The following is a 23,663-nucleotide window of genomic DNA, read 5'->3' as shown; positions in this document are numbered from 1 at the left end:
TCTCTACTCGTACATTCATTCACTTGAATTTAGACAGAATCTTCAATCTATACGCGTGTCAGGTGAAAAGAAGCTTGGAAGTTTTCTTGATCACTGATTTTATTTTTGTAGGGAACTGGTATGATATCTTGCGAGTATACACTAAATGATATCCCTACCATGACCTCACAGTTATGGCCTTTGTCTGCTCTAAATGTCAGTTCTTGCTTTTGTTGTCCGCCAATGTTGAGGTAAACATGACTCAGGAAAAAAAGGGGTTCTAGAATATAAATCAAGTTAGTAAAGGATATTAATTTCTTAAAGTATGGGTTTCAAAGGAAGGCCGTCACAGTCAAGGTGTTATGAACAAAAGAACTAAAAGGGGTAGCAAAGCTCAGAATACATGTTTTTGAATTAATTGGGTTATATCGCGAGATCACTAGCTCAAATTCTATTTTTTCAATTCATCTATATCATTTAAAAGACAGAAAATACATGGAAGTTTGTATTAAGATATGAAGTAGAAACTATTGTGTGAGGTGTCTTCGAAGTATTTGAGCAGGCAATCTTCCTGTCTTCGCTCATTTTCATCCAGCTGTCGTTAAAGCTGTATAAGAATTGCCTTTACAGACACTATTTATTCCTCCATGTTTCTTTCGGGATCGCATATTTTGATGTGTGGCTTCTCGACTTCCTTCAGAAATTTGGCATAATTTGTGTTCTGTACATTGGCATTCTGGATGTACAGCCAGAGTTGTTTTTGCAAAATATTCAAGACTGGATTTGAGATTCTACCAGTCATCGTCTTCGAACTTCTCAGGTACTATAATGTGATCACTGCACAGAATCACCCTCTAGTTCAGGGTTATAGTTGGAACGATCGGCCTTTCGTCTCATCCTATTTGTCCATGAATCAGAAGCATCTCCCATCTGCTTTCTTCTGAACCATTCGTCGCGGCATTCCTGAAGTCTAGCATTTGGAAAGTAAGGCTTAGGTACAAACTTTGGAACGTATGTTCCGGGAGCGCGGCACTTCATACGCTCATTTTCCTCATTTGCGGCATTTCGACGGTGTCTAGAGATTGGTTAGTGACGGATTTCTAGCAAAGGGCAATGACACACAGAGGTAAAGGTATCATTAAGGGTACTCACACATTCAATAGCTCTACCTGATCCCAGTCTATCTGAAAAGACTTCATTCCATTCTTGGCTTTCGTCATATCTTGAAAGGCCAATCGAGGATTCTTCTCATAATCAGGATCTATGTGCTTCATTTCTTGTTCAGTCGTCCAAACGCGTGGATAAGAGGATTCAGGACGTGCTGTCCAAGGTTTGCGCTTTCTCCGAGTTGTTCCCGTATCCTTCAACTTTCTAGTCTCTGAAGCATCGCTTCCTGAACTATCCGATTGATCATCCAAATTCTGGTTTTCAATTTGGGTGTTTTGCATGTTTCTGTTGACCAAGTTCTGGCTCCCGTGGCTTTGATCTCCCGTCATTGTGATGTGGTTGTTAAGGTAGTTATTGACCGGAATAGATTGACCAGCTGCTGAACTAGATGTAGCAATTGATGCTTCGAGATTTGTCTGTTGGACTAAATGCTGATTATCCATTCTAATGGAGTTATTGTCGACATAATAAGGCTCTATGGATGCTACTTTGCTGTTAGTTCAAACATCTAGTTTCTCGGAGCAGAATTTACACTTACCATTTGATTTTGGTACTTCTGGATACGATTCTGTCAGAATTCTTCCATTAGACAATGGAAAGTTATAGTCCTCATTCAGCTGTCTATTCTGGTTAAGAATTTCCGGTGGAGGATCGATCCACCTTGAATGCTGGCTGTCATATACCACATGACTCGGATTAACATAATTGCTGGGCTGAAATTGTGTCAATGGATGAAGATATATTTGCTCCAGAAGTTTTTGATTGTCCTGGATTTGTTGCTCTGATCCATCCATTCGTTGTCCATAGTTTGTGTACTTCATTTTTCCTATTTTGGAATTGAGGGCGGAGGAAAATGTTTCGAAGTAGGATAAGGTGAAATGTATGATGTTTTGCAATGATTAAATTGAGAGTATCAGACCTTGTAATTGATGAAGAAAGTTGTTTTCGAATGTTGAAAGATAGTAAAATCAATCTATGTCTGAACAAAGTCTTATATGTCTATGTAGATAACACCTTTACGGCTTACGCTACTAGATACATTCAAACTACGGCAGATATCCATGAATTATGTAACCTATGTATCTATGGCAACAACGATACAGTACAGCACCGTAGCATAATCGGTGGGCGAGTTAGAAGAATAGTTTTAGATCTAGAGAGATATGTACGACTCTATAGTACGAGCTCAAGGTATTATAAACAGCTACAGTTGCATAGAACTATGTTGTTCAAGTCTCCCAGCCAATTGGAATGTCACAGATATCGAATGGATGCTCAATTCACGATTACTTACGATTAATCTTGAGATGAACTTACCTCCTTTCCATGCATGATTTCATGTTCCTGTCACTCAGCTGGTTTCTTGACTGTTTGAGATGCTTTCAATATGTTTTTCCAGATGTCTCTTTTTTTCTAGGGCTCAGTACTTAGCAAACTGCTCTAGTTCCTATAAGGCCTATACTTGATTTTTAATAAGTTCATAGAGCAAGCCATAGCTTGAAGATAGTTGATAGTCTCTCCCTCCGAAGGAAAAGAGATATAACAAGAATCGAGCTGTAAAGGCACGTATTATTATTTTCATGTACCTGCTTTGGCGAGTCGAGGTTCATCATGTCATGGAGTAAATCTCGAACTCGCTTGTTGATTTCACAAATGAAACCTGTGAAGTACGTCAGCCACCTTACGAGACACGAAGCCTCGATCGGAAAAGTGTCGTTGGATAAAGCCAGCTCTTTTCGGCTTTTATTAGTGTAAAAGATATACTAGGAGTCTTGTATTCGGTAAGCAATTCTCTATGTGTTCATCCGATTGGTTCAGTATGCGTTTTAGCGAGTTTTCGGATAGTCAATTTCCCTTGATAATACCCATTTATGTGAAGAGTGAGTTGGAGTACGGATTCTGATTGGGAAATTGACACGAATTTATAGACTTCTCATCGAAGTGATTATTGTTTTTGCTTCACAAAAATACGCTGATGGCGTGGAAGGCGAGATTGAATGCTTTTAGTTTGTAACTCAAAAATCATAATCTCAACCCAACCCGGAGCCTCTGAAACATTTATAATTCAGCATATAGAAGCCCATATTATTTTAGTACGGATCTTTGGACTGTATCGTGAGTCATTCCGGAGCACTCGTTTCTAGATCACGAGCTTCGGGATCTTAGCAAGGATCAGACATAATGTAAATTAAAGCTAAATACGTCGATCAAAAGATCCGATCACGATTCTAGTAAATAGTTTTACAAATGCTTCATATGAGAAACTTAGAGCCCCACAGCAATAACTGACGAACTTATTTAGATGACCCCACATTTCGCTAAGGATTTACTCAAGTGTAATTGGTCGCCTCTAGGATGTACTGTGATTCGCCAGCATGATCCTCGCCTTTGAAGAATATGACACGGGACAACAGGATTTAAGGACGGATTAGAGAGAAGATTTCATATGAATTGGAAGGCTTCTGATAAAAATTGTCACTCAAGGTCTGAATTGCTGCAGACCAAGGTTGTAATGTATCCTGCAATGTGATTGGTGGATCAGTCCAGAAGGATGGGGGTAGGCATCAGCTTATTTTTCAATTCCTGCAATGAATTTCAACAACAGTTTTCATATCATACCAGATCCTTAAATACCTGAATCGCATTGAATATTATCGTTACCTCAGACTTAAGCCCAAAATGTCATCACCAAACTCCAGGCCAATTCTTTCACTCGCAAAAACTCAAGATGCCCGTGAGCTTGCTGCCATCACCACAAGGGCCTTTGAAGTAAGCGATACTATATATCCGATTATATGGGGAGACACCGAGCCTGGGGCCCATGATACCGCTGTGATGCTGTTGTTCAACCCAATGCAGAGTGAAACTATAGCTACCTGGAAAGTAGAGATTGATGGAAGGATCGTGGGTTATGCTCGATGGTCGTTGCCTAAAACTTTTGAAATCAAAGGAGTAGATATGGGTGAGCAAAGTGCAGAATATGATGAAAACGCCGCAGCGCAACACAAGAAGAAGGTAGAAGAGGGATGGAAGACACCTGCTGGTATGAACTTCGATCTATTCATGCAAAAGGTGAAGAGTACAGTTGAGTGTAAGAAACGTGATTATAATGCAGAAAAAGATATGCGTAAGTGAAACCTTGATTTCTTTGCACCTTTACACCTTTCCAGGTTTTAACGTACACTGATTATTATCTAGTTCTTTATCTCTGTTTTGTCGATCCAGCATACCACAAACAAGGAATAGGAAATCTGTTGTTAAAATGGGGACTGAGTATAGCAGATAACAAAGGCAGCAAAATATGTTTGGTTAGCACCCCGCAAGCTCGAAATTTCTATGAGAAAAGTGGATGGCTCGTAAAGGAGAACCTGGAGATTAATCTAGAAGCATATGGGAGAAGCGAGATCTATCGACGAAGTTGGATGATCAGGGAAGCTCGAGCCGAAGAAAGTCTGTAGGTTTGCGATTCTGGAACTTCGCACATCTGGGCTAGCCATATTTCATAATCTATTTCAGGCTTGAAGATATTTCCGGTCATCATGTCGGACTCTACTACATCCATTGAACAAGTAGAGTTCCAATAATGGCTAACACGAAATTTTTAAACTTATTTCATAATCAATTTATATATCACATACATCCGCGAATTAAGTCGACATAGTCATCCGAAACCAAATATCTGGAAACAACGATGTTCTAGCTGCCAAAATCTTACCAATTCATCCATCAAGTATTGAGAGAGCAAAGCTAGTACTTTACAACTATTTCACTAGGGTGTGATTGCTAATCTAGTGCAGGTGTACTTTTCGGCAGAGTTGGGGGCAATATCACGAGTCTTAAATTACGGAGAAATTTGACTAGACATCGAGATATGATGAATTAATCTGATGCAAACCCTGAATTGAATTAAACAAACATTTGAGACGTTGTTTTGCTCAGAATTGAGGCAAGAGATTGGTAAGATTAAATGACCACGCGTGTAAAAGGCTTCAACCCTCAGACCCGTTCGAATCCATGACCTTGTCTAGAAATCCACTTTGAACTCCAAAAAAATCTACAGAAGACTTAATATACTTTTTCCTTTATCAGCCTCTCGAGTTTTCCACAGTGATTCAACCCTTTCAAGGGTCCCCTAATATCTCGTTTCAAAATACATTTATGAATCTCCCAAATTGCCATAGGACGATTTGGATGACCTGGATATATTGACTCGAAGTTATGATGAAAGGCAAGCTCTTTGAGTCCCTTCTCTATCGCATCAATGTAACATATCGTTGATGAAAGTTCTTGAATTCCACTCCTCTCATCCACAGTATCGTCGATGAGTTCTGAAACCTTTTCCGAAATGTCGACTAGCGCTTGCTGGAATTGGTGAACTGAGTTGGGTATCTCCACCTCACGCACGTTTTCACCGGCCGCAAATTCATTGTCGAGCCAATAGGTCATATAACCGATTGTATTATTACTATGACCCTTCTCCGATTTGTCGCTTGAGCGTTGTATAAATGAAAGTATTCTTTGAATCTCTGAGCGAGGTACAAAGTCAGGATTTGTTAGATTTCGGTCTGTCAAGACTTTGTAAATGCCAAACTCGACTGTAAATCGTAGCGCTCGACTGGCATCGTTGGCCGCCTCAAGCTCAGGCAAAAAATATTGGCCTATCTCGATAACTTTACGTAGTCCCACGGATTTTCCAAGATACAAGTTTGACCGGGGCAACATGTATCCTTCTCTTAATCCTTTCAGATATTCAATGAATAGTTTTCTGATCACTTTTGATCTGATTGGCTCCTTGGACAAAGATCCCCAATAGGAAGGATTGCTTATCCATATTCTGAAATTGGAAGTTCTAACGGGTGTAACATCAGAAATGAGTTCGGTCAAATCCTCTATTAATGCATTTGTGAGTATCATTGCGTCCTCCGCGTGTCGACGAACCAGATCATAATATGCCATATATTCATGATATATCTTGTCAGCGTCAGCCTGTACGTTCCTCAAACAATTTTGGGAATTGGCGCCCTTGCGGGTAGTTTGGCATCTCGTTAATAAATCTGTTGAAAGTTAAAAGCGTGTTGCCTGGAAATGTGTCAAATCGTCCTCGAAATATGTCTCCTTCCTTTCTGGTAGCATTGTAGGTAATATCCTTATATAACAATGGAATCGCAGATACATTGCTTGGGGTGATGAGTTTGGCATTATAAGCACTTCTAGTTGGTCTTCTGTTATGTTGTCGTTGGCCCATATTAGGTATCATGTATTTCCAGCCCAAGAACAAAATCAACAGAGAGATTCCCAGCCACATTTTTTGAGTTAATTGGTAGTCTGCAAGCCATGAGCCATGGTCTTCAAGAGGAGCTGTGTATACGTCGTCATCTGAGTAAGGATCAGAATCAGAGTCACTTGCACCTGTGCTCGGGGTACGTTCCTTGCGCTTGATCGAGGAACCTCGAGGAACTCTGGTTGGCATTGAAGAAGTGTAGAAGCTTATGGCGTTTCGAGTATTCTGCAGTAGAGTTTGCTAATATCGGCGAGTTGATAATAGTCTTGATCGAAACGTTGATAATGAGCTAGGAGAATTTTGTGTATGTGATGGCAATCCGTTGGAGTCGAAATGTTGATTGTGGTCGTGGTCGTGGTACTTTACAAGCTTTTCTTTTGTGCGCAAAGCTTTCTTTGAGCGATACCAATTTGGATGTTAGAATATCCTTTGTCAACATTGAGGAGAGTCCAAGAAACTCCGAAAAGCTGCTACTGTTGTGTGGTGCGCTCGAGATAATTTATGTGACAAAGAGACAAGAGTAAGACAAAGAAATTTTATACCTTTTGGCAACTGTGTGAAAGAGATGTGACTTCTAGAATTATCAGTCTCTGATCGTGAAAGGCTCAATGAAAGAATAACATTTGGTCTGTGGTCGAATTCTGTATCACGATCAATTATTATCATAGAGTCATGTAATAATAGTTTCTTTAAGATGTTGATAAAAAAATAAGAAAAGGGGCATTTGAAGAAAGTCGGTTTTGCTCACAAAGAAGCCTCCTGATAATCATTTGGTAAGAAGTCGTTCATGAGGGTATATAGTACTAGGCCACTTATATCCGCCCCCCCGCTTATTTTATAATATCACATATTACACCACTCTTTTCAATATAAATATTAAATTAATTAAGAATTATAAAATTATAAAATTTGAATAAATAAATAATATATTTTTATATTATTAATATGTATAAAATTTATTTTATTATTGATTTTTAATCTATTAATATTTAATATATTAATTATTCATTATAATATAAGTTTTAATTCTAAAAATATATTAACTCCCCAAATTATTAAATAATTCTTTATTTAATAATTCTAAATTATTTATAAACAATTTTTTAATCTTTAATAAATATATTCTAATTTATTTTTATTAATAATAATATTAAGAAACATTTTATATTCTTATTTTTAAAACTTATTATATATACTTTATAGAATTGAGATTAAAGAAATAAAAAGATTAATTCTTTAATAAAAGAATCTTTTTTTCTTAAAATTAATCTTATATTTTATAAATATAATAAATAGAAGTATTATTTATAAAATTTATATTTTAAATCAAGCTTTTCGAAAATAGAATTTATTTTAGCTTTAAAAATCTCAAAATAAGATTTAATATTATATTATATTTTATATTTTTAAAATCCCTATTTATTATATATAGATTTTTTTTTTAATATTCTAAAAGCTTTTTAATATATAATCTTTATATTCTTATTTATATTATATATTTCGATTATTTTAAATCCTATTTCTAAAAATTAATATAAAAATATTATTCTAATCTTTTTTCTTTTCCCTATTTTATAAAGTATTTATTTAATTATATAATTAAATCTCATTCTTTAATTATTAATCCTTTATAAATTAGATATTACTTAAATTATTTAGTAATATATACTAATATAAGCTCTAGTCTTTTCTTACACCTTTAATTGATTATGCTATATTTGATTAAAATCTTTTTAATGATTTTAATATTATAATCAAATCTAATCTTTTAAATAATCTATTTATATATAGTTTTTGGAAATAATCATATATATTATAATAATATTCATTTATTTTATTCAATATATAATTTAGATTAATTAATATATAATAAATATATATTATTATTATATACTACATTTTATAAGAGAATATATTATATAATTTTATAAAAAAGTTTAAGATTCTTTATAATTTAATAGAAATTAAAGTCTTTTTTTGCTTTACTAACTATTTTGCTATATATATATAAAATAAAATATTTATAAGAATCATTTTGTATACCTTTAATATATTATGTATTATAAATTAAAAGTATAATTAAAATAATAAAATGTGATTATGGGAGTGTAATGCGTGAAAAAACGCGTTTTGTGGAGTTTCGGCTAATAGAAGTGCACGGTGACTGTATACTACTATGCGATGTCGAGTAAATAAATTCAAAAAAAAATTGGAACTTTCTATTTCTGCAAAGATTTCCCTCTTAATTGTGGTATTGAATTTGAAATTATGCTTTATCTTAAGGCACGGAACTGAGTAGTACAAGTCGTGGCGTGTTTGAAGTATCATAAATCCATGGAAAACACTTGTCTGTGGTCGCGCTGATCGGCAAATGCATAATATTAGAATAATCAGACGCAAAAGAGAATCACAAGGTAGATAGAGCCAAAGAATTCTAATAGGATTCCAGATTTCACGATGTTTTTAATAATATATGTTAAATTGGGTAAGTTTTTAATCTCATTGTGAATGATGATCACCCTGAAACTATTTTCAGATCAATGAAATGTCAGATCCATGCCGCCAAAGTGTATTAACCACTTTTCAAAAAGAGGTTTGGCTCTTACACAAAATCGAACCACAATACTAGGTGTTGAAGGCAATCAAGTCCCTCGTCAAGTTTTCCTCATCAAATCTCCATCTAGTTACGTCAATCTGCCCCTTCCATTCCGGCTTGTCGCATAGCTCATGAAGAAGACTGTGATATCTACCCATATTCAAGTTGAATCCTAAGACGTCCTTATGTTCTGCCATGAATTGTATGTTAAATGCTAGTTCCTGGAACATAACTCCATGTCCACGGGTTCCCAGTTGCTCCAAAGATCCATGATTGCAACAGCGTCCAACACAACTGTATATGTGGAAAAAAGCATGACACATCTCGTGAACTAGGATGCCAAATAACTTTCGCAATTTTTCTCCATTGAGCGGCTCCATTCCTGGTCCAATAAAGATGGTGATCGTGCTCCTTGGCCGGAAGCGACATTCGATGACATCTTTTTACCTCTTCTGTAAATGGCCTTCGATTCTTGGGACGTGTGGCCTTGACAACCAAGTGGGTTATTGCCGGGTAAAGCAGTGACTAGAGTGACGTATTCGTTTAGTGTGCCTCTGAAAAACAAATCATCGAATATGTGAAAGTACTTTTGCAGGATGATTTTCGTTGATACGAGGTGAAGCTGATTTGGGGTATTGAGAATATCTATCACCTTCCCCTTCTCAATTGCCTGTTCCTGAAGAGCGCTTAATTTTGGATCTGGATTGATATGTTTCCAGACGGCGCCTACAAGACTTGCAGGTCGATGCTTAAACACGTTTAGGCGATCTAAAGTCAAAGGTCGACGAAAAAATAGTCTTCTCGAGAGATAACCAAGCCGAGGGTTTGCTTTTCGAAAGATCAAAGAATGTGGGAAATAATCCTCATCTCTGTCTTGGGCGAATTTCTCTATTGCAGATCGACTTTGACGAAGTAATTCGGCGTCACATCCTGTGACATGTGTTGGTCTACCGATTCCATTTGATATCTTCGAAGGTGTTTGACCCATCGCGAGAGTTTTTCCGATTAAGTCTGGAGGAATGTCGATGTTTGAAAAGTTATGTGAGATTTTCTAATGTCATGGACTTGAGGAAATCGTCTCCAACCAGTACGTGTGTTGATAGATATAGTAAATGACACCACTGGTAATGACCGTGTTAAACATTAGCAACTGTATTAGCCGTAGGAATAAACTAATTCAAGGTGCCGCAATTCTCCATCCCAGCCGTAGTTGACGAAGGCACAGGAGGTACAGCATCTCATGACTTCAACACTACTTGAATATAGGAATCCACAGGAAGAACAACATCATATGCTCCCATGAAATACGAAGCTGTATACTTAGCTATATTCCAAGCTGGGATTGACCGTAGAGTAAACTAAAATTCGATAGAAAGGCATGAAAATCAAAGAAAGTCAATTGATAAGTGGACTTCAAAACTCTGAAAAAAACATTGAGTGAAGATGTGGCTAATTTTGAGAACTACTCGAATTCATTTCCTCAGTAACCTCAAAAGCGTGTCTTCTCTACGAGTACGAAGGGATGTCATTACATCTCTGAGAGAGCAAGATCAAATTTTATAGAGATATCTTCTCTGATGACAATGAGAATGGAAGGTCAATCTTTTATACTCCCCAACATGGCCAAATTTTGTAAGAAATGATAATCATGAACATGACTAGCACTGCGTGCGACCTACATGCTTTAGGGGACAGTATGGAGGTCAGAAGTCTTCCTGTGGCACCTTCGATATCCTATCACTGATCGTTATTTTGGACACGTGTCTTGTAGGCTAAGCTCGATATATCCATATATGTTTGCTTCGAACCGCTTTTCGGTCTTGGCATCATTCGTGCTATTCTTGTTCCATATGACTACCAGAGTCGTCATGAGGCCTGAGAGCAAGTAATACGTGGAGTGCATGCGTTAGAAACATACACTTATTTTTTTCGCAATGGTCAAAAAATATTGTGAACAGCATTCCCGAAAAGGCGAGAGCCCAAGATTTAAAACTTTTGTCATTGAATTTGTCTATAATCTTCAAGAACCAGAATAACGCATACTTCTATAGTTTTATAAAGGATCTAATATCTTGACATCATAAGAACTTTTAGGAGAATTAGCTTGAAGGAGCTGCAAGGTTTCCTCTAATACCTCCCTTCTCTCCGACTTCGCGTGCAGTGACAGTGACTGACAAATCCTTGCTAATGTTGATCATGACTTCGACCTTGCTACCCTTCTTGACACCTCTGACTGCGGCCTCTGCGAGAACATTTCCGACCTTCCAGATTTTCTCGCGTTGCTCCTCTTCTTCCTCTTCGCTGTCATCATCCTCAGAATCATCAGAGTTTGCGTCCTCAACCTTAGCGCCAGTGGATTTAGGTTTTGGCTCTGGCTTAGTGACCTTGATGTGAGATCCACCCTCGACAATCTTGACTAAAACATCACCACCTTCTTTAGGAGCAGCGATTTCGACAGTTCGGCGAGCTGGGACGGCAGTTTCGGCAGCAACAATTGGTGTGAAAACACCCTTGTCAGTCTCTCCTGAGATGGAAAGAACTCCAATGGCGTTTGTGAGGTGCTGAACGGTAGTGACGGCAGCGTGAGTAGATTGCTCAATATCTTGAGCATCAAATTCTTGAATGAGAGATGCTTGAAGAGCAGCTCCACGGGCTTGCAATTCGGATGGGTTGATTGCGGTAGGGCTGGTGGATGGAGCAAGAACTGTGGCATTTGGGTAGATGTATTGGACGTTAGATGCGATTTTTGGTGTGTGCGATGTACCACCAGAAAGGATGACCTCATCGATTTCCAAAGCATCCAATCCAGCCTTCTTTACAACACCCTCAATCAATCTGTTGAATCCTTCAAAAACCTTGCGTCCGATAGTCTCATATCTAAGTCTGTTAATGGTGGAAGAGAAATCAATACCCTCAGCCAAACTCTCTACACTGAAGTTGGAGTTTTGTCCGATACTAAGTGCTTTCTTGGTAGCTTCGGCTTCTGCCTTGAGTTTTGCGAAACTGCGTTGGTTTTCACGGGGGTCGATAGAGTTCCACTTGATAAACTCTTTGGAAAAGTGATCCATGAGGACCTGGTCCAAGTGAACACCAGCGAATTCGTAATCGTGTGCAGTAGCCAAGATGGTATACATGCCACCTCTTGATGCGATAACTGCGACATCTGAGCGAGTTCCTCCGAGGTCTGCAACAATAACATTCTTATCCGCAACCTTAGCCTCTGGCCTTGCGTCATATGCCAACAAAGCAGCAACAGGCTCATTAATGAGTTGTAAAACCTCAACACCTGCATCATTTGCTGCCTTTGTCAAAGCTGCCTTTTGGTTGTCGGAGAAATTTGTTGGAATTGTGATGACAGCCGAGTTAATTTGTTTGCCGGTGTAATCTGATGCGGATTGTGCGAGACGACGGATAACTCGAGTTGCTACCTCAGAGACAGAGACGGTTGATGGTTCACCCTCCTCTTTATCTTGAATTTTGAATGCGATTGTGCCTTCGTGGTCCAAAGGGTGTGCAGAAGCATGGCTGTGTGTAGGGTCTATCGACTTGAAGCTATGCGGGGTGCGGGGCAAAATGTTAGTCGACTTTCTCTTGGAATACTCCTGGGGTCCAAAGGGGCATTTATAATGTAGACATACTCTTGTCCAAGGAAATCTCTGAAGTAAGCAACAGTGTTTGTACTGTTTCTAATAAGTTGTTGCTTGGCCTGTTGACCATAATATTCGTCTCCATGGATATACGACAAAATGGTAGGAATTTGACGATCTGTGGTCGAAATCAATCAGTCTGCCTCCCCACCCTGCTCGGATCTGTTTTTGAGGGCATTTCAGTCACTTACCTCCATCCTCGTTGGCAATAAGTTCAGCTTTATCTTCAACAGTTGTGTAGGCGATTGAGCTGTTGGAGTTTCCGAAAGAGATACCAATGGCATTTCTCTCACCAGTAGTGCCGTTTGATGCGGGGGCTTCAGCTGCCATTTTTAGATTTATAAAGGATTTAAGGAGAAGACAAAAACTTGATGAATGAAGTAGAAAAAGACTTTGACTCAAAATCAAAGGTTTGTTATAGTTCTGTGTAAATAAACAATGTAATCAAAACCATCCAGAACTTTTTTACTTTTTCAAAATCGCATCGAGAATTTCACTAGCGCCACATCTTAGCCCCCCACATTTTGTAGGCGCAAACGCAAGGCTGAGAAATCTGAACTTTTTGTCTATTGGAGCGAACGTTGAACATACTCAAATAATATAACCAATACACAAACAAACTCAAGAATATTCACGACGATAACTACATTTTGAGATATCCTTCTGCCAAAGAAATTTGCATCCAGCTAATTGTTTGTTCACCATACTATAATGTCGACAGAAACATTCGTCCTTCCCGGCGATCATATTGCTTCAGAATTATTACCTTCTCACCCAAGTCTACCATTGAAGCTCGGCCCTGGGTTAAGACATATTCCTCCAAATACAATTACTTCAACTGTAGCAGGTCAGCTACGAACAGATTCAAGGAAAAATGCAGTGTGGGTTGAATTTAATGCTGGTCGAGTAAGAGATAAAATCACAAGCTTCTTATGCTTCGGCACAGCTAACCATTCCCTTAGTACATTCCAACAGTAGGGGATCTGGTAATTGCTTCCATTAAGAAATCAGCAGGAGACGTCTTTTATGCAAATCTTAGCGACTTTACATCGGATGCCAGTTTACCAGTTCTCTCCTTCGAAGGAGCTACGAAGAAAACCAGACCGCAGCTTGAAAAGGGCGCGCTAGTATATGCACGAGTTACTCTTGCAAACAAACATATGGATCCTGAATTGGAGTGTGTATCAGCATCGACGGGTAAATCGGAAGGTTTGGGACCATTGGAGGGAGGGATGCTTTTCGATATATCTCTCGGAATGGCAAGACGAATGATGATGGCTCGCCCAGCTGAACAAGGTGGTTTGACGATACTTGAGGAATTGGGAGAGGCTGGTGTTTCGTTTGAGATTGCCGTGGGAAGGAATGGAAAAGTTTGGGTGGATAGCAAGACAGTAAAGACTACATTGGCGATAGGAAAGGCCTTGAAAGAAACGGACGAAAAAGGTCTGTCACCGGAAGATCAAAAGAAACTAGCTAAAAAGCTGGGACGCGAGGCTTGAAATACGATACCCTAGAATAGAATAATTACGCCATTGGAGAAGCTTTGCAAGAGGCTGAAGCAAAAGAGACGACGCTGTACCAACATTCCTCCCGTATCAGCCCTTACAGGATATGATACACGATCGCAATCCTTTCCTTCACTCACTCCCTCACTCCCGCCACTCATACTACAATAATCCTTTACAAGCTTCGGCTGGGCTTCTCTATAGCAGTACGCATGGAGTCTACAGATGCTTCCAAGCGTGTATTCTCTGTAACAATATGCAAGCCATGTTGATAACCAGGCGCAATGCATTCCAGTTGCCCCAACTTACTCACCAAGTTTACGATTGATCAGCATGCAGTGACATGATGAAACTGGGAGGCAAACTAGGAAGTCTATATAATGATGATATACACCATGCAATTTTTTTCCCTTATCCACTCAGAATATTCATCATGTTGCGCTTTACTACTACAATCACATTGGCTATTCTCTGCCTCGCCAAGCTATCACTTTCGAGACCTGTCCCTAGAAATGAGAAAGGAGAACTCAGTAAGATCTCGTCCTATCTATCTAGTGATCAGAAACTAATGTTTTACTAGTTGACATCAATATTCAACTCATACCGGGACTAGACATAGGACTGAATGTTGGTTGTGGTGATAAAATTGTGGATGTGAACCTCAATTCCATGCACCTGCCCCTGATTCCTTGTACCAACACCCAGAAATCGATTTCAACAACGGGTGTGACGTTGCCATTGATAGGCAGAAATACGGAAAGTAAGTCCGTGGAGTTGGCAACTTTGCCAAGTTCTACTGGACGTGTAAATGCCATCAATTCTTCTATCCGAAGCTTGCCCAGTACCTCAGCGTCAACATCAATTAGCATTTCAGAATTCATCGGTCCTGTAATTGCAAGAGATTCGTTGATTCCTAAATTTTCAATCGTCACCACATCTACCTCTATCAAGATCGACTCAAGACGACTCCACACGCATCATCGCCCATTGGCGGCCAATCCCCCACCTACCATATTCATAGAACCTATTCCTACCTCGACGAATCCACCCAAGATAAAACATACTCATCACCGGCTAACGAAAACTTCCAAGGCCATACAATATACATCTGCCCATCCTTATCCTTTAACAGCTCAGACCCCGATCAAGAGACTGGAAGCAATGACAATGTCATTGTCAGTCGACTTGCGGACAGTTAAACCAATATCCGCCTGGATCTCACCTCCGGAAGCGAAACTTTCAATATTACCATTTAATAAGTCTTCATCAGAAGAAAAGACTACCTTGGTAACAAAGGCCTCTGGAAGCTCATCGATAAGGAGGGCTACTTGGCATCCCCCCGCGGAGACTTTATATCCCCCTGTGGTTGAACGTGGAGCACCAAATAAAGCTTGGAAGAGAACAACTAGGTGGCATCCATCGGCTGAGAGTTCGTATCCTCCCGTGGTTGGTCGTGGATCTTGAAACAAGGACTGGTGAACTGACGGATAATCACTACATGGGCTTTACATCCTGGCTACCCTGTCTAATGTACGCCAAGTGTTTGCCATTGCTACTTCCCCTATTGTGCATGGTATTTGTCGCGCCTGGTGGCTGCGGTCAAAAACTCTAGATAGACGATCGTTATTATACAAAAGCCATTGGTGCCGGCCAGGAGCCGTCGTGGTGTCAATAAAAATGAATTAGCTATTCCTTGCAAGTTTGCTTCACAAATGTTTGTCATAGTAGTTCCTGTCATCAAAGGGTTTTTTTTTATTCAACACTATTCGGTAAATCTGAATCTTCGAAGAACCTCTATGTGTAGTCCTTCATACACAAACTTCAGTGCTACATGTGTGGCAAAGTTGTTTGTAATTGTTCATTAAACATTACTCCACTCCCCTGCCCTCTCTCGTTCATTCCTCACTTAGTGACCGTACTCGATCAACATACCAAGCCCAATTTTATGCAGAATTCTACCTTTGACAATACTCAAGCTCAGCTTACGGCATCGACTTGATTCTAACCTAGCCCATCATAACCATCCATGCGTCATCTCATCATCACCATCGAGTCGATTCATTTCTTCGTTATCTGCCACCGACCAGTTCTGGAAATTTTCTTTGAGGCCTTGATCTTGGGTATCACACATCGTCAATCCCTCGAAAATCTCTTCCATCACTTCGCGTCTATTCTGATTCCCCTCCTCGATAATCTTTTTTAATTGATGACCTATCATACAAACGAGCTCGTCGTCATAATAATCTCCCCCATGGCCTATGATATAGTTAAATAGATTTATATATCCTTGTTCCATACACCAGCGGTCGATTTCCAGATTGTTTTTAATACCATTTGCAATCTTTGACGCGGAAGGGCTCGCTGTGGCTTGTTCTTCATCAAATTTTTCGGGATTGGCATTTCGTGGAAATTCCACCTCATCTCCAAGTCCTTCACTAATGAGTGACTCTCGTGTGGCTCTTTGCTCGTTTTCGTATTCTGCATCATCTTCCGCAGCTACCTCTTCGATACCCCCCTCAGCCTCATCACGATTCTGTTCCGCTTCAAGCCTAATGGACTTCTTGATTATATGCCCGACCTTTTCCACATCGTCACTGTTCGTGAAATCCAAAGTTTGATAGTCCATATATTCTTCAAGGCAAGACCATCCGCGCTTCATGAGCCATTTATAGATCCCTTCGTCTTCGTTTCGAATTCTGTAAATGTTTTCGAGTTTTTCTTGCTCGCGAACTTCGATATTGCGTTTTAGATTGCTGGTCCTCGGTGCGTCTGGGTCTTCGTCTTCATCGTAGTCCTCCCAGTCGCTGTCGTCGGTCATTAGATCGAGAATTTCGTCTCTCTCTTGATTATTATCCTGGACATGCTCTTCGACACCGCCTTCATCACAATTCTTTTCCTTCGTGCCCTCATCTATATCCTCGTCATCCGTATACTCCTCACTTGCTAACGCATCGCAAAGAAGCTTCTCGAATTCCACGTCCAGTTTCTCATCCATATCATTGTCCTCCAATTCCTCCAACCCCTCATCCTCCTCGGCTCCCCAGTCTTGCAGCTCCTTATTTGCAAACGGATCGCTGCTTCTGTAGTTGCACAAGACCTCTTCGGCTTTCATGTAATCTGCCGCACTTGTTGGATCATATTTGTGTGTAACCATGAAGTCTTTGAAGGTCGGCCAACCTCTCATGTTGAGCCATTCAAGCCGAGAGAGCCTGCAGGTGTAGCTTGGTCTGTTCATTGTTGCTAGAGAACGTGGAAGAAATTTAGATGTCTTAAGTTATGCTGAGATGTTGTTATCTCTGAATTGAGTTTACGAAAGTAGTAAAGACTTTGAATGTTGATAGACTGTACAATGACTCCAGATGATCAAAACATGACTCCAGATGTTCTGGCAATATAGAAGAGAACTAGCGATCTAACTTGAAGAACTTTTCAAGGTGAAATTCTGCCCATCGGCTTCGGGTACTGCCGTCAGGCTATTGACCACAAATGGACTGGCAATCAATCTCAAGATCATGAAGCTCTCAAGGTGAAACAGCTATTCTAGTGACTAATTACTACTTGGATCTTGTAAATTTGATTTGAATCGCTAAGATTCACTTTCCTTCTAATCTATAAAGTGATTCTAATTTCAAGAGGTCAAGTAACGAACGGGTATCTTGTGAGAGCATGATGCAATGTGGTCCACGTGTATAGGTGGTCGCTTACAAGTTTTCTAAATTATGGGGAATGAACCAACTTGTTCAAATCCTTTTTTTTCATCTTGTGTTTACAGTACAAACTATTTTATGGAATATGATTTAAATAGCCGGATCCTATACCATGTTCAAGCACAAGATATATTGAAGGAAATCTGTCTATGTGAAACAAGATGAACTAGGAAATAGGCACAGAAGAGGAATTGATATTCATCATTTGTCTTTCTGTGAATCTTTCTATTCTATTTTCTATTGCATATCGGTCAAACACTTTTAAGTTGAACAAAGCAAGGCACAGAACCAATTCAATCAATCGCAATTCATGAATCTTACAAGGAATTGAATAGATATCCATGTGTTCATCTAGCTATCTCATAGCCAGCAAGTACATCCAGCTAGGCATATCTTTTTTCTGTCTCTCCATGAAGAACTAACCATCCAACATTCCTCCTACACCTCTATTCTCTGCTTTCCTTCAATACACTTGACAATCTCATCCAATTGTGCTGTGCTGCGAGTCTTCAGCCTTAAGCTAACGAATGGTTCCGCTCAAAATATGCAGGTGCTCACAAAATTCTGATTGAATATTTACGTTTAATCATGTCCAATCAAAAAGCCCTCGTGTTTAATGAAGCATTTCTCAGGATGATATAATATTATCGAGATCATTTTCTGCATCACTTAAAATATCTTCACACTCTGCCACGTTGCCAAAATCCAGAGAACCAATCCTATCGCACTCATATAGCCCGTCATTGCCAATCTGAATCTCAGGTCTCCCATCTCCACATGCCACATCCTCAACAAATTGCAAACCCATAGCAAATAAACTCTGCCCAAGAACAGGAATACTGTCGCGTTCACTCTTTCCCTGGAGATCATAAAGTAGACGCAGGTCATTTGGACACAACTGCCTAATATGCATCCAAAGACGAATAGGAGAATGTACGCAAGAACTTTTTGGAGATGTGGCTCGGCTATCGTTAGAATCAGAGAGCGAGAAGCCAGGGTGATGTTTAAGCGGGGAGTTTGACTGTCGTGGACTTCACGATGATAGTTGCGATTGCGACGCTCGAGAATGAGTTCTCGTGCGTATCGAGTCATAGCTAGGCCGAGATATGTTCGCTGCATCGTGTGGAGCCAGTTTTGTTCCTCTTGAATTGCGTGAAGTCGAGCTCGTCTATTTCGCTGTTGCTGTTGCAAGTTAGGCATCTTGGTAGTTGCTTTTTGCTCTTCTTGGGAATTTTTTTGTAAAGAGGTTTGATTGATGAGAATCTTTCAATTGCTTGAGTCTATGGAATAGATAGAATAGATATTTATTCTTGCTGGGCTGTTATGGTACATATATATGCTAGGAGCTCTCAAGTAGAAATTAGCACACTTGATCTGGTACAGCTGATTGAGTTACATCTCGACCGTACGTAGAGCTCACATACAAGCACGAGCTGAGAAACGGTCTGCGGTATCAATTCTCGTCGCCGTATCATATAACACGCAATGCCGTATCGATTTTTATTTCCAATTCTGAGTCTTATATCGCAGGGCAGCAAGTTGTGCTAGACTTGCTAATTACAATTCGCAGTAGTCTTATGTCGAAGGCGGTGAAAGATTATAACATCGGTCAAATCATGCATTGAAATATTCTAACATGACATGGCAATTTAAGATTTGAACTTCCGATCCGATTCTTGAAAATAGTTTGGTATGTAGACATGAAGATTGATTTCCTTAGTACTATGTGATTATCAATAGGTATGATCTGCCAAAGAGAAGTCCTTTCCATCTTCATTTCCTCTTCATCTCACCTTGTCCATAACCCAATATCTTCACTTCCCAAACCACCCCTATATTTTTCTTATTGATCATAGCATCGGAGTCTCAAGCTCTATTGCTAAGTATGCAAAACCCGCACCCATAAATGTGGTTGTCAAAGCAAGAAGCAACTTGGCCCTTCTACTGAATGCCTCCGACCACACAAAATTCAAACACCAATGAATACTTAAGTGAAGCCACATTCTACCCCCAACTAGGATGCCAACTTTAAGACAAGCCTCCTCGGATATACCACAGCTGCAAACAATAAACAAGGCCATGCGTAATATTATCCACATCATGACGGGAAATAAGATCAACTTGACCATTCCCATGTGAAATTGGAAGAATAAAGCAAATCTTTTGGAAGTCGTAATCAATTTGAACCTGATTAGGCCGAGATCGAGGAATCTTTTTCGTTGTTCGTCGACGAGTATATTGAATCCTTCGAAAGAGTAGGCTTGCTGCCACCTGTCTAACCACTCTTTAAATTTGACCGGCCGGCCGTTAATAGTATATTGCCGGCGTGGGAAAGGCAAATGGTTGCCAAAGACCGCCATCTAGATTTTTGGTCAATTCAGTATTGAGTTGCTGAATATGTGTATCTTGGTGAAGTTCGATATTGGGTCGCTTGTTGGATGAAGCCTTTCGTTTATCGAAATGGATTATGAGGAAGCTTCTGTAAGATCTTTGGAACCTATCGATAATGTTAGTATTTAAGTAAATCAAACGTAATTGTCATATCTGCTAACCGTATTCATATGACTTGATGCTGAGGCTGATTAGGTACGAAGATATGACCAACTTTTTCACTTGTGAAAAGGTTTGTCTTTCGGCACTCTAGCACCAATTTGGCGTCAGACAAGGAATTCATTACTGTTGTACGAAGTCTTTCCTCGCATGGCTTCCATCACGACATGGCCGACCAAGATTCACTCGATGACACAACTACTCGGGATTGTGGCTTCCAAATTACAATTTATGGAGGTGAATCCAACATATTTGCAAACAACATAAAATACCACAGGAGGAACAATGAACTTCTCTGAAAGCCCCTACAAGCAAATGATCAGCCAGATGCGCGCCTCTTCATTTGCTCGATAGCCTCTCACTCCATTCACTATCTCAAATCTCTTTTTTCTTCTGCATCCCATCAAATTATCTGCAGGCATCTTTCACGTCAAACTTTCTGAGTGTTAACATTAAGAAATATTTTAACACATTCATCACTGATCTCTGCACAGTGCAATTGTTGGACTCAAATTCAAAAGGTATTATTGATGCCCTGATCAGATTATCGGAAGGCTGGGAAGGAAGGAAGCAGACCCAGATCAATATCTTGGGCTCTTGTGAATAGCTTAGTGTGGTGATTAGATCAAGTTGTTATTTTGATTCAACTGTTTGCGACCACAGATGACCTGCCACAAAGGACTTGATAATTTAGCTAAATTTTCTTAATTGGGTGATGATCAAAGTCTAGAAATTGTATCCCTTCGGTGTCAACACCAGTCTTCTGGTCGACTTTGTACCAGTACAATGATTAAGTATCTCCTAAAGCATGACTTCCCAAACAGCTATCTCCACGCACCTTTCACAAGTCAAAAAGATATGATTCTAGTCTTTTGCTGATCCTCCACTACCATAAGACGGATATGACTACACCATTATTTAGTTACCATTATTTCTCAATTACTATCAGTGCAACTTACTATCAAAGTTCCCATAAATTGAGCTGGTTTCTTGTCGAGGATGTCCTCACTTGGACTAGTGCTACCGCTTGCAGAAAGTTGCCTTACATCTTGATTACCGGGTGCGTTCGCACGGTTTCCAGTATCATAAGTCGCGGCACTATTGGTCTGCGTCTGTTCGGAAGTGTTTGAAGAACCAGTGGTTCTTTCAGCGTTAGAAATTGCTTCATCCTCCTCGTTGGCCGCTCTGATTGCGGCCAGAATCATCTTGCCCTGTTCGTAATCCTTGTCATCTTCCATTCTCAGTTGGTAAGAAAGCATGAAATGATTCATCGACTCCCAGCCGTTCTTCTTGAGCCAAGCGGAATCAGTCAGTCGAGTGTCTTAACTGAAGAAAGCATAATCGCAGAACTGGTATCGTTCAGTAGAAGTCTTGAGAGATCCTGCAAACAACTAAGGATTATCTATTTGTGGAGTTTTGTGTTGAAGGTGGATCGTATTTCCAGAAAGAAAGCATTCAGGCTAGTGATCTTATGAATACGAATTACAGCGAGAAATCCCGACAAGCAGCTTAGTGCGGCGCAGTCCCTTTTCTCATTCACAGTAGCACCGCCTAAACTAATGTTTTCTGTAGGAGTGAATCGAAGTTAGTACTGCCGCTTATAATGAATCAGTAGATTGCCTAGCTTATTCTTAATGATTTACTGTTTAGCAAATAATAATGTTTCTGTTTGTCATGATTTCTCAACCGTCTCTTTCCCTTTACCTTGTTTGAATTCTGAACTAGTTTCGAAGATTTTGCTTGTGAATTTACTGTGATGACCCTTACATGTTTTAACCCAACAGCATCTCAGAGAGTTTTCAAATGTGCTCTTCCCTTCGTGGGAGAACCAGAAGATGATTGTGTGTTGTTTTCAAGTGGGCCAACTAATTCTGAGGACTGGTTTTGATTTCCGACCATTGGCCATGCTTGACCAGCCGATTGTAAGTATATAAACTTTGAATTTGAGCTTTTCAAGTAAGAGGAACTTCACGCCTTGTTCTGCTCGAAATCTCTCAGGTGCAACTTTCAGAATCGTACTCGAAGCAGTCTTTGACATAAGATCGTGGTGCCATTGTTTCTTTGATATTCCAGAGTCATTGAGGAGCCTCGGAGACTTTCTCCCTAACTAGAACTTTTGTTTTCATCTATGATATTCGAGTGAAGTGATCGAAATCGGGCCGTGGCTGTGATAGCATGTATTCTGCTCAGCCGCTGTCTAACAATGAGGTCGTCGTGCTATCACTTTGTTACCTTTTGCATGAGAGCTTTATAGACATTATTCGATATTAGGATCATGACCGTGTAATCTATTTAGATGATGCTTTTTGATAAAAAGCTTCAAAATTGTTGAACGGAACTATCAATATTGGAAGTTGGGACATGAAAGGGAAAGGTACGATCTATCCGAAGGAACGTATTCTTTTGCGGATTTCCTTCAGATGCTCTCCCTCAGATTTCAATCAATTGAACTCTCTTGCTCAAGATTTAGTATCTCTCTAGCATGTTGATTCCGATGGCAAATGTACACAAAAGGGTTCATTCTCAAAATTTTGGGCCCCATTTCTTTCCAGTGCTTTCCTCAAGGTCCTGGTGTTGCACAAAAAATAGTTCGTGTTTATCCTCAGAGATGTAGTATAAAGACTCCAGCCACAAGATACTTCTTGAGTAGACTTCAACTCATGAGATAACTGATATCATAGAGCTCAAATCTCGACAACAAGGCTGACAAAAGTGTTCCTGGGATTGTTCACAAGCGGGGATTTCAATTCATCAAGTCAAATAACGTGATAATTTCATCAGGATGCCCATGGTATTGCCGCTCAACCCTACAGTTAATACCACTTTCAATGTCAGTGGAAAATTCCACCAATATCCTATCATCAATACAGTGGCCATAATTGTAGTCGAGATCAATTGAAGCAATTAAACAATTCTGCAGCTTTTATATCGCCGTTCCCTGACAATTGAGTGATATTGGGTGTTAAAGTTAGAATGGAGTGACATGCTATCGATATTGTTGATTATCGAATTGATATCCCATCAAACTTCACAAGGTAATCATCCAACACCTGAAATGGTCAGAAATCGTCATTTGAGATGTTGCATGTCGCCATCTAAGACTTTTGAAAAAGAAAAGAAAATCTTATCTGGGCTGAGAAATGATTGGGCGCGGGAACGTATGGGTAATTGCACAAAAACGAATACACTTTGTTATCGATCGAGGTACATCTATAATCTATCATGACCACT

At 39.7% G+C, this 23,663-nt stretch overlaps 10 protein-coding genes across 10 annotated transcripts; 3 read left to right on the top strand and 7 right to left on the bottom strand.

Moving 5' to 3' along the window:
• Positions 1-813: 813 nt before the first annotated feature.
• On the bottom strand, positions 814-1,967 carry EAE97_007440 (uncharacterized protein; the record flags this gene model as incomplete). Its single annotated transcript, XM_038877955.1, has 3 exons — positions 814-1,054; positions 1,132-1,630; positions 1,685-1,967. The coding sequence occupies 3 exons, from the start codon at positions 1,965-1,967 to the stop codon at positions 814-816; spliced, it is 1,023 nt and encodes a 340-aa protein (XP_038731440.1).
• Positions 1,968-3,825: 1,858 nt separating this feature from the next.
• On the top strand, positions 3,826-4,604 carry EAE97_007439 (uncharacterized protein; the record flags this gene model as incomplete). The annotated part of the gene is made up of 2 exons (XM_038877954.1): positions 3,826-4,273; positions 4,345-4,604. 2 exons carry the CDS (start codon positions 3,826-3,828, stop codon positions 4,602-4,604), a joined length of 708 nt encoding a protein of 235 aa, XP_038731439.1.
• A 607-nt stretch (positions 4,605-5,211) lies between these two features.
• On the bottom strand, positions 5,212-6,616 carry EAE97_007438 (uncharacterized protein; the record flags this gene model as incomplete). The annotated part of the gene is made up of 2 exons (XM_038877953.1): positions 5,212-6,035; positions 6,139-6,616. 2 exons carry the CDS (start codon positions 6,614-6,616, stop codon positions 5,212-5,214), a joined length of 1,302 nt encoding a protein of 433 aa, XP_038731438.1.
• Positions 6,617-9,354: 2,738 nt separating this feature from the next.
• On the bottom strand, positions 9,355-10,011 carry EAE97_007437 (uncharacterized protein; the record flags this gene model as incomplete). The annotated part of the gene is made up of 1 exon (XM_038877952.1): positions 9,355-10,011. The coding sequence occupies one exon, from the start codon at positions 10,009-10,011 to the stop codon at positions 9,355-9,357; it is 657 nt and encodes a 218-aa protein (XP_038731437.1).
• Positions 10,012-11,122: 1,111 nt separating this feature from the next.
• Positions 11,123-13,000, bottom strand: EAE97_007436 (uncharacterized protein; the record flags this gene model as incomplete). Its single annotated transcript, XM_038877951.1, has 3 exons — positions 11,123-12,575; positions 12,662-12,788; positions 12,862-13,000. 3 exons carry the CDS (start codon positions 12,998-13,000, stop codon positions 11,123-11,125), a joined length of 1,719 nt encoding a protein of 572 aa, XP_038731436.1.
• A 381-nt stretch (positions 13,001-13,381) lies between these two features.
• Positions 13,382-14,169, top strand: EAE97_007435 (uncharacterized protein; the record flags this gene model as incomplete). Its single annotated transcript, XM_038877950.1, has 2 exons — positions 13,382-13,576; positions 13,633-14,169. The coding sequence occupies 2 exons, from the start codon at positions 13,382-13,384 to the stop codon at positions 14,167-14,169; spliced, it is 732 nt and encodes a 243-aa protein (XP_038731435.1).
• Positions 14,170-14,608: 439 nt separating this feature from the next.
• EAE97_007434 (uncharacterized protein) lies at positions 14,609-15,639 on the top strand (the record flags this gene model as incomplete). Its single annotated transcript, XM_038877949.1, has 2 exons — positions 14,609-14,705; positions 14,756-15,639. 2 exons carry the CDS (start codon positions 14,609-14,611, stop codon positions 15,637-15,639), a joined length of 981 nt encoding a protein of 326 aa, XP_038731434.1.
• Positions 15,640-16,189: 550 nt separating this feature from the next.
• Positions 16,190-17,410, bottom strand: EAE97_007433 (uncharacterized protein; the record flags this gene model as incomplete). Its single annotated transcript, XM_038877948.1, has 1 exon — positions 16,190-17,410. One exon carries the CDS (start codon positions 17,408-17,410, stop codon positions 16,190-16,192), a length of 1,221 nt encoding a protein of 406 aa, XP_038731433.1.
• A 1,141-nt stretch (positions 17,411-18,551) lies between these two features.
• On the bottom strand, positions 18,552-19,082 carry EAE97_007432 (uncharacterized protein; the record flags this gene model as incomplete). The annotated part of the gene is made up of 1 exon (XM_038877947.1): positions 18,552-19,082. One exon carries the CDS (start codon positions 19,080-19,082, stop codon positions 18,552-18,554), a length of 531 nt encoding a protein of 176 aa, XP_038731432.1.
• Positions 19,083-21,296: 2,214 nt separating this feature from the next.
• On the bottom strand, positions 21,297-21,670 carry EAE97_007431 (uncharacterized protein; the record flags this gene model as incomplete). Its single annotated transcript, XM_038877946.1, has 2 exons — positions 21,297-21,338; positions 21,392-21,670. 2 exons carry the CDS (start codon positions 21,668-21,670, stop codon positions 21,297-21,299), a joined length of 321 nt encoding a protein of 106 aa, XP_038731431.1.
• Between the last annotated feature and the right edge of the window lie 1,993 nt (positions 21,671-23,663).

The sequence above is a fragment of the Botrytis byssoidea genome, assembly GCF_014898295.1.
Source record: "Botrytis byssoidea strain MUCL 94 chromosome Unknown BBYS_014, whole genome shotgun sequence".
Classification (NCBI taxonomy): Eukaryota; Fungi; Ascomycota; class Leotiomycetes; order Helotiales; family Sclerotiniaceae; genus Botrytis; species Botrytis byssoidea.
Note: the sequence above shows the minus strand (reverse complement) of the source record. Positions and strands in the feature narration are given on the sequence as shown.